The sequence below is a fragment of the Patella vulgata genome, chromosome 2 (genome assembly GCF_932274485.2).
Source record: "Patella vulgata chromosome 2, xgPatVulg1.2, whole genome shotgun sequence".
Lineage (NCBI taxonomy): Eukaryota > Metazoa > Mollusca > Gastropoda > Patellidae > Patella > Patella vulgata.
The window spans coordinates 38,302,183-38,312,603 of NC_065880.2; the positions used below are offsets into that span (position 1 = coordinate 38,302,183).

General features: G+C 31.3%; 1 protein-coding gene across 4 annotated transcripts; it reads left to right on the top strand.

Annotated features, from left to right (window-relative positions):
* Positions 1-2: 2 nt before the first annotated feature.
* On the top strand, positions 3-9,920 carry LOC126811119 (RNA exonuclease 5). Of its 4 annotated transcripts, none has more exons than XM_050536591.2 (14): positions 3-268; positions 661-855; positions 2,474-2,649; positions 2,981-3,107; positions 3,964-4,063; positions 4,230-4,412; positions 4,606-4,691; positions 4,952-5,067; positions 6,161-6,299; positions 6,708-6,805; positions 7,124-7,212; positions 7,683-7,871; positions 8,766-8,953; positions 9,706-9,920. In XM_050536591.2, exons 2-14 carry the CDS (start codon positions 673-675, stop codon positions 9,844-9,846), a joined length of 1,815 nt encoding a protein of 604 aa, XP_050392548.1. In that variant the 5' UTR covers positions 3-268; positions 661-672; the 3' UTR covers positions 9,847-9,920. The 4 variants fall into 4 exon arrangements, with proteins under 4 accessions (XP_050392548.1, XP_050392547.1, XP_055955109.1 ...); XM_050536590.2 differs by having other exon boundaries at positions 3-203; XM_056099134.1 differs by having other exon boundaries at positions 30-75.
* The last annotated feature ends 501 nt before the right edge of the window (positions 9,921-10,421 follow it).

Consider the following 10,421-nt stretch of genomic DNA (forward strand, 5'->3'; position numbering starts at 1 on the left):
TTTAGCTAACTTCCGGTATTGTATCTTTCCGGAATCAACAAACAACACGTGTGTGCCTGTGAAAGCGATCAAAAAGTTAGACTTTAAAACCTCAAATGTATTAATTAACCCCAATAATGTCTAAAAGAGAAAAAAGAGTCGAATCAAAGATCAAGAAAGCCCGTGCGTTTTTAAATTTAGCCAGACTTAACAAGGAGGAAGATGTAAGCCCAACATTTGACAAATAATTACTAGTCTTCCAAGTTCTCTAACTCTTGGCCAGGAGTAGGTATGAAAAAGTGAATCGTTCACTGTTAGCAAAAATTACAAGCTACACTTAAAAGTAAATAGGTTTTTTTTCATTTCGTCTTTCTCTGATTACTACTCAGTGCATTTGATCTAACATTTAGAGCACGCTGCAGTTCAAAAGGCTGAGTTTGGCTACAGTATGTATGTAATAAAACTCGTAGGACCTAGTCCTATATTAAGATGTTAAGTGGAATAAGATAGAAAAAATGAAAGACATTGAAAAACATATTATTTTAATCAGATTGGCCAAATATTATTTCTGTTTTAGGCTACATTCCAAACAGTTTTTCAACAATTGTATATGATCAATACATCCAGGGCCCTGATTTAAAAACTGTAATATTATGCTAATTTCTAGTATTTATAAAATAGAATTGTAAGAAGATGAAGGGTAGGAAAAGAAATATTGAGGATGACAATGATTCATCTCAATCAACAAAGAAAAAATTGAAGATGAATAATGGTAAAAATCTAATAGAGGTGAATGGAGATCGATCTAAGCTACCACTGCAAATGTTAACAGAAGAGGAAATGGTTGAACTGATAGAAAGGAGAAAAGCAGCAATGGTAAAGCATATTTAGCAATTAATATAGAAAAAGTTACAAGTTTAATTGTAAATTTGATACTCACACAAATGTACATCCATCATTATCAAAGATTCTGCAGCTGGGGACAATGTGGGTCAGTGAGTTAGACTAGGAGGTCCCACAAATGCTGCAAGCTTTGGCTGAAAACTTTCCTCGAGAATTTCCATCCTGGTTTTCCTTTATCCATGCAGGATCGAGGGTTTGGCAATAAGACACATCTTTCAAATAAGTGAAGCTTAAAGGGGAAAACCAACCATTTTCAATAAGGTTTCCATAAATAATAAATATATATTTAGAAATAATCCCTCCTATAACATATGCAAAAAATAATTTGCAAGCGAGAAATTAATTTTTATTAATACCGGAAGTGACGTAGTTGGTTCGACACGCTCACTGGTCACTATAGTAAACATACAAATTTGGAGCAAGTTTAGCGCTGTATTTTGTGATCGTTTCGCCGTTTGGCAGAAAATCTGATGAAAGGTAATCTTTATTAGGATATTAAGAACAAGAACTTACGGTGTTTTGAAGGTATAATATACAACGCGTTTGTGTAAATTAAGTTTCTAAACTGGACACTGTGACACAATTTAAGCCATATGGCTAATTGTTTACATCACGTGATAGCTGGCACGTGACAGATATTAACCAAACACAAATTGGCGACCTATTCGGCTAGCGACCTATTCAGCTGGCAACCTGTTCGTTGGCAACCTATTCAGAATGAGAGCGCACCCCTTTAATATGATTGTGCCAACTTTTACTAATAATATTTCGAAAGCTTATTTAATCAGCTTTCGGAATATATTTAGTTGGATGTTCAGAATTTTGTAAGATAATGCGAAATTACATCTCTATTCTGAGCTAAAGGAATGGATACCTAAATGATAATATATTCTACTTTCATTTGATAGACGTTACGTTGGATTTTATTGGTTGATAAAATAAATGAGTTTGGGCGACTGTTGAATTTATTCTGAATAGGTTGCCAACGAACAGGTTGCCAGCTGGATCGGTTGAACAGGTCGCTAGCCGAATAGGTGGCCAATTTGTGTTCGGTTAATATCTGTCACGTGCCAGCTATCACATGATGTAAACAATTAGCCATGTGGCTTAAATTGTGTCACAGTGTCCAGTTTAGAAACTTAATTTACACAAACGCGTTGTATATTATACCTTCAAAACACCGTAAGTTCTTGTTATTAATATCCTAATAAAGATTACCTTTCATCAGATTTTCTGCCAAACGAAAAACGATCACAAAATACAGCGCTAAACTTACTCCAAATTTGTATGTTTACTATAGTGACCAGTGAGCGTGTCGAACCAACTACGTCACTTCCGGTATTAATAAAAATTAATTTCTCGCTTACAAATTATTTTTTGCATATGTTATAGGAGGGATTATTTCTAAATATATATTTATTATTTATGGAAACCTTATTGAAAATCGTTGGTCTTCCCCTTTAAAGAATCCTATTGATATTTTACCATTTCAGTTAATAATAACTGAAGTCAAGCAAATCATTTTATTAATATGAGCTTATGAATTTTGAAAATTAAGCATAATGACATTAGTTTATTGATTTCATTGTAGGAGAAGCCTAAAATTTATCTAACATTGAAAGACTTGGCTGAAGAATACAGAAAGAGAATATCAAAATTATCTGAGAATGATGTTACAGAGGATACATGTCCATCATTATATGCTCTAGATTTACAATGTCTTATACTGAATGCGATCGAAGGCAGTATATCTAGTTATTTTCCAAGGTTAGAAAAAAAAAATAATGCATTGAATTTTTATGCTCTGGTTTATTAACACATAAATTTAATGTGTCATGGGTTGATGTCTATTAAAAGTTACATGATATTATTTAAAAAGCAAAGCTTAGCAATGCAGTCCAAGATATTAAACTCAGATAAAGTGATTGTGTATTTATTTCTTTTGAGTTGATCATTAGATATATATCATTAACGAAAGTCAATAATCTTATTTGATCTTTGATCAGTGAATAAAGTAATATTTTTTTTTTATTTTCAAAATTTGCAGATAAATATCCCTTACAATCATTTAATTTGAATATGGTGTATTGTATTTTAGGTGGTGTAAATTATTAAGACAGTCTAAAATAACATCAATAGTAGTAATGGTTATAAATGGTGTATCTTTATCAGATGTTCTTAGTAATGAAGATTGTTTCTCCTACCTCACAACAAATCTACCTATGGTATATAAATTTATTTAACTTTGACATACAATTCACTAAGTTGTAACATTTTATATTATTTAGGGTTGCATATTAATATAAGATTAAACATGCATTATGCAAGAGCTAATTTTGTCTATTGTCTTTCTTTAGGTCTTAAATGTTATATAAACTGTTAATTAGACATTTACTAACATGACAAACCATAATCAAGTCTCGATGCCATCAGATAGGTTCGATTTTAAGTATATTTAAACGATTCAGTCATTTAATGATTTAATCTAAAAATGGTGGTTACAATCAGTGCAAAGGGCTAATATCTTCGCTCAGAATAAAGTAATTTGAATGAAATTTTAATATATTCATTTTGCATCCAGCTCTTTATCTAAATCTTATATAATGTATATTTAAGAAATGTTTTTGGAGGCATTAAAGGGAAATGTAAAATCATATATGTATACAGCTCTCATTTCAGTCATAATTGTCAGTCTTAACTGATCGGTATTGATGTTAGCGAACTTAGTGAATTTATATGCTGTAAAGTTAGAATTTCAAAGAATTTAACCATAAAACACCATAAATACAGTTATATTTATATAAATTTATAGTTTTTAAAAACACTCTTGGAAAAAGTATCATGCTAATCCAAAGTAAAAAAAAAATACATAAAAATATGACCAGCTGGCAAACGTTTAAAATGAAAGCCCTAACTTGGACCATCCTAAATGATCAAGCTTATTTGGATGCATAGAGATATGGATTAATTTTCATTGCTGTTTGTTAAATCAAACAAATTTTCTTTTGGAATGATAAATCTATTAAAGATGCAAGTAACTGGAATAGTTCTGATTTTAGCATGCTTTTACTTTTGTTTCAGCACATTGAAATAACCCCACCGTTGCAATACGAAAGTTCTTTTGAGAAAGAAATATTTCGTGTACGGTTGTCAGAATCTCAGTGGGCAGCAAAAATACGAGGTCAGTTGAGGCATGTGTATTTTTTTACTACATAGGAATTTCTACAAAAAAATAATTTGTTCAGTGGTTATAATTTATAAATTTTCATTTTTGTGGTATTTGATTTGTAGAATTAGAGTGCCTGGGGCTCCTTAATATTTACCTTTTGTCTTCTTGATATATACAGATACTAAATACAGCTCTCAAGAACCTTGCAAAAAAGTCAATGGAATAACAAATAAAGCTGATTCAAGAAAATTGTCAGAGTTTGTTCCAGCAGATCCTGTAGACAAATTTGACAGACGATTGTTATTATTAAATGTTATTGATATGATCCAAGATGGCTACCCTCTACCATTACTAAGAGATGGTGTGTTTGTAAAACTTTTTAGTTTTCTTTTGTAAATATATTTTCAATTTATGGACACTGTATTCTAATATTTCATTCACAATATACAAACATTGTTGATTAGATTCTAGATATGTTTACCCATGTAATTTTTGTACATCTTGTGTAATTTGTGTCTTCTTTACATTGAAATTTAATGGATGTATATTTACAGGTATGTATAATAGTTTCAAGTTTACCAAAGATGATTATATGAAATTAACAGCTAATAGTCCTATGTTTGCTGTAGATTGTGAGATGGTGAGTATTAAACCTAAAGTTACGTTTCTACAAACAAGGAGTTTTGTTTGAAAATTTTGACAGACTAAGGACAAAAATAATTTATAATCATAATTGTTGTCCTGTTTTCATTCTACAAGCTTAATCATTTCTAAAAAAGAATCTTTTCTGGATTGATGGTCAACTTTTCCTTCTTATTTCATGAAAACAGACCTGTATTGACATTTATTGTATAGATTAATAAGGTAATTGATTAAATGGTAGTTTTTATTTAAATCTAGTGTGCTACACGGTATGGTAGAGAATTATCTAGAATAGCTGTAGTCAATGAGAAGTTGGAGGTTTTAATGGATAGACTGGTGAAACCTAGAAATGATATTATAGATTATAAAACAAGGTTTGTATATCACAGAAAATAGTGGAATCAATTTATGATCATGCCAATAATAGATAGCCATTAAAGATAGATTCTTTTCAGAATACTTAGGTCATTTGTTTGACTCTTTAAACTTATTTCTATACACTCACATATGTATTTTGTCATCACCTGTGTTGATCATATGTCTACCATTTGTTGAGAACACGCTAAAGGTCAGAATTATTTTCAGATTTGCAGGAATTGTTCACTGGGTCATAAGGATATTCAGAATGTTTTGATAACAAATGCCTTTGCTGCTGGCGGCTTTAATAATGGGCTTTGAGCCCACCGTCTATGTATATCTGAAGGGATGCTATTTCTAATGATTTTGAGAAAATCAAATTTTCTAGGTTGATAACCGTCAAGACACATTACTGTGATTTCATCTAAAAATAGCCTTGGTTTCCATATTAAATATTAAAGTACATTTGTAGAGTGCTAAATCCATCAAAAAGCATGCTCAAAGTGCAGTGAGAAAATAGTTATATCAACCGTGAGTGGAAAGTCTAATTCCTGAAATAAGTAGGTGATTATACTTGTAGTTCAAGTCATAACACTGTTAACTCTATTGTTTATAATTTAGTCTTGACAGTTCACAAATCTGATTACAGTTCAGATTGGCATTGACACTGACAAAGCTGATACTAAAAATAGCACAAACATGTCCATATTGAACTGAAATTTTCGATCCAAAACATGAAAATGTGATAATCCAAATATACTCAAAAAAATCTTCCAGCTTTTTCACACAGTAATCACAAAGTTCTTTTTTAAACTATACACAAGTTTCAGATATCATAGTAGAAGAAATCAAGAGAAATATCACTTTCCATTTCAAGCAAAATGGCCCAGTTGCAGCCACAAGGAGCCCATTTAACTCTTTCAGAGCATTACAGATTTAATGAACTTTAGGGATGAATGCAGGAATTTAATGGACTGGGGAGATCACTTCTTATTTTTATAGAAAAGTTATATGGTAATAATACTTGGCAAATATTCTATTGAATGTAAAATTATGAATTGATATTCATAAAGTTATGTCAAAAACTAAATTTGGGCTTTTATATTACAGATTTAGTGGAATAACAGAAGAAATGTTAAGAAATGTAGCAACACGGCTAGAAGATGTACAGAAAGAATTTCAACAATTAATACCTGCTGATGCTATATTAATTGGTCATTCATTTTGTAATGATTTGATTGCTTTGAGGGTAAGTACATGTACTCAAAACTTATTGTAGACTCCTATGTTTAGCAGTATATCTCTGGGATCAAAAGGAAATGTTACTAGAATTATAAAAGAACAAAGACATGCAGAAGCACCAAATCTGAATTATTTGAATTTTTTTATAAAAATACCTGCAGTATCAAGAGAATGGATTGACAGTTGAACCTGAAATTTGAAAAAAAAATATCTAATTAGAACATTTTGATGTTGAAGATTATAATTGAAATGAAATGGGGTTTATTTAACATTCTAGTTTTCTGCATCACTAGGCTAATTACAACAGTCAAACATGTATCGAACCAGGGACCTCCTGATTAGTAAGCCAGCACTATATTCAGAAATTCTCTGATTATGATTCAGCTGATAAATTGTATTATATGGTATATTTCAGATGTTCCATCCATATGTTATAGATACAAGTGTGATATATAATTTAGGTAAAAAGAACTACAAATCAGGTCTTAGTACTCTTACCAGATACTTTCTAAAGTAAGTTTCTAGTTAATATGTCCACATTTTATCTTGCAGCTATTTTGGCTTTTAAACTTGATAAATATAACACTAGATAAGGTTTTCTTTGAAATTTTAAATATTGTGATGAGAGTAGTCATTGAAGAAAAAGAAAGAAGAGAACTTTCGACGATATGGTTGGTATCAGCCTGGCTTGCAACGATATATTGTGAAGCTTTTGCACATAATAGATAAGGGTCAGACTGTTATTCAGGTCTAGTTGTAGAACTTTCAACAACAGATTGATGTCCATGTTTATGTGCAATTCATTTTTTTTGTGCTATTGATTTCTTGTAGAAAACATATACAAATCAGTTTAAATGGTCACTCTCCCGTAGAAGATGCAATAGCAACAATGGAACTAGTACTTCTTAAATTAAGAACAGGTTTGTTATTTATTAATCATTTTTAAAGTATAAAAACCTTGAAGTTTATTGAGTTATAATTTTTTTAGTGAAAAAATATGGCACTGCCTGGATGTTATGGTCTAACTAAACCCTCTAGGACTAATAAAGCCCTAATCGCTCATATCTTTCTCATTATATTATGGTACTCTAAGATTTTTCGAAATTAAATTTAATTTATTGTCCCATGCCTATCAGAGACAGCCGGTTCATTAATCTGTTAGTCTGTCACACGTTTTGAAGGACAATAACTCAGTAATAATGTCTTGAATTGAGTAAGAGTGATGAAACTTGGTGCATAGTTTCACTGCATAATACCTAGATTAATATTTTCGATAATGAGCATTTTCTGCTCAAATTAAGTAGAGTGATAAGCATTTGATTGCTTGACGCTTTTGTAATTAAGGCGGGAGAACATCAGTCTCACTACTGACTTGTTTAATATATTTTAGGTGTAGATTTTGGTGATATGTTATCAGGTTGTACTGTAACATCATTTAATTTATCCGAACCAGTGGGTACGCAAGAAACAACTGGTAATAGTAAAACTATAACTGATGGCAAATCAGTTTATTTTAATCCTACTGATGATCAACTCTCACAAACTTTGTTTGATATACTTAATAAAGTCAACAAAACTAGTAAGTAACAGTCTTTAAAATTGATATATTAGGCCATACAAAAAGAATATTCTGGTTCTAAGACAATCCTTAACAAAAATCTGATGAGGGAGGGAGGTTTTTTTTGTGTTTTTATATTTGTCAAAGGATTAGTACTTGGTTAAATGATTCTCATACACATCAAATTTCAAGGCACTACATTTATATGATCATGTTGTTTATAAGAATGTATTATTGTCTAGTATTATTTGTGATTGTCATTAACTTTCTGTAACCGTGACAAAATATTTGTTTTTATTTTTTTTTTTTCAAAAAAAAACCAACCTTTCCATGCAGCCCTTTTTGAAATGATGCAGGATTATCTGTGATTATATGGCCTTATACTAATTTCTAAATAAATTTAATGACATATAATTATATTATAAATCATTTATTTTCATGTCTTTGTGTGTATAAATCTTTACATCTGTTTTGTCATTTTTTTTAAGTTCTGGTAATTTTAAGTCCAATATGATCATCTTATATGCTGTCAACAAGTTATTAAATATAATTCAAAATCCCTATATATCTAAGCCTGACATTAATTATACATGCTTTTCACAGTAAATTATTTCATATTTATAGAGCATCTTGTTGGGGGTTTAGGTGACCAAATGGTTTAATGCGCGTGTGTAAGGTCTGTCATTGAGTTAAGTGGCGAGTAGGATTGCCTGTTCAGCCGCATGGGTTTCCTCTCGATCCTCCGGTTTCCTCCCACAGCTAAAGACCCCTACACACAGTCAAATTATTGAAATAAAATTGAACCATGTGTCAGTTCCGAAATTACCTAGTTTGTGGCGAGTGAATGTTACCCCCCCCCCCCCCTCTCTGTTGAAGGTTTAACATAATATTAATTTGATCATTTCATATTTATAGATGTTGTGATAGGTAGAGACCATTTTCCAATTGAAGTAATTAAAGGAGCTAATGTTGTAGCTGTTGATAATGATACGGATTGTGTAAAGAAGGCTAAAAAGCTCATTAAGAAAAAACAATTTGTGTGGTTAAGCCTTGAAGATTGTGTTGAAGAAAAAAAACTGTTAAAAAAGAAATCTTATAAATATGTGAGTTACTGTCAGGCCTATGGCAAAATACTGACTAAGATTTTTAAAGGAAAGTTTACAAATCTGTTTTTAATAACAGTTGAAAGGACAACCTCATGGAATGAATAGGATTCAACATTCTACTACTTTTCTGAACCTCTGGGACTAATGAAGATAGGCATATACCATGCAGAGTATTAAGAGGGAAATTTTGTCCAGACAGCAGCTTTCTGTCTTTACTGTCAATAGTTCTTTTATGTGCACACCAACATGTTCACAGGACTTTGTTTTTCATCCCGCCGAACTACTAGATGTTTTTTACCAGCCATCCATCCTCCACCACTGACAAGGGGAAACCAGACTGCAAAATCCTGTGCATCCTTGTTGACCACCACCTGGCCCCGGTTTCACAAAACATTCTCAGACTTAAGATAAGAATTAACTCAAATTGTTCGACTTGTTTTAACTTAAATACAGCCTTTTATAAAACTTTTATTGTTTTAATGTATCAAATAAATCTGTTTCTGGATCAAAGATATTTCTCATAAATAGTGATGGAAAGTTGAGTAAATTTTTCTTAATTCTGAGAATGCTTGGTGAATAGAATCTGGGACCTCCTCTGCCTTAGTGAGCCACTGCCTTACTCACTATGCCACTGTGTTGTGCTCACATTTAGATAAATCTTTGCACATGATCTTAAATGTAGAATATATTACCTTCCTGGAACACTGTCACTATTCATATTTGATGAATGTGTATCTTTTTTATTACAGGATAAATTTCGCCAAATTGATGGTCAAATACAGAAAATAGCAGCCAGTTGTCAACCACATTCTTTATTTATTCCTGTGTTTAGTGGAAAAACCAAAAAAGGACAAATTCTTAATTCTGGAGCCTATGTTCATATAACTTGATGAGATGTAAATCCACCAGCAATAAATTATTATGTCAAAACATAGTACATTGTCTATTTTGTTATTGAAAGGTCTATTAAACTGTTTTGTAAAAATGACTTCTTTTTACTTGTCCCACTGTTAACATCAGAGTAATGAAAAGTATATAAAACATGTGGTATCGAAATTGTTGTTTTTCAACATCATATGATTCCCTTTGCAACCAGACTTGACTGTGTTCGTTATTACCTGCTTATTGGAAATCAAATGTCAAATTGTAAAGAAAAAGCCTGTTTACTTTAAAAATATCTTTTCAAAATAGAAAGCCATTGAGAAATGATTGTCATAATTTTGTAATGGGGTTTACCAACACTGATAAAGAATTCTGTATATGTTTTTTATGTATTGAGTGACATAATAACTGCAACTTCAGTAAGGTATATTATATAGACATAGCTATCTAGGAACCACTACAGCTGTTGTCAATCAAATTTTATCCGACACAAAAATTGGTCACTGAACTTCAGGGAGTTGCACTATAAATGTGTCACACCAGTTCAATCACTAAAGTTATCCGAGATGTATCTGGAAATGAT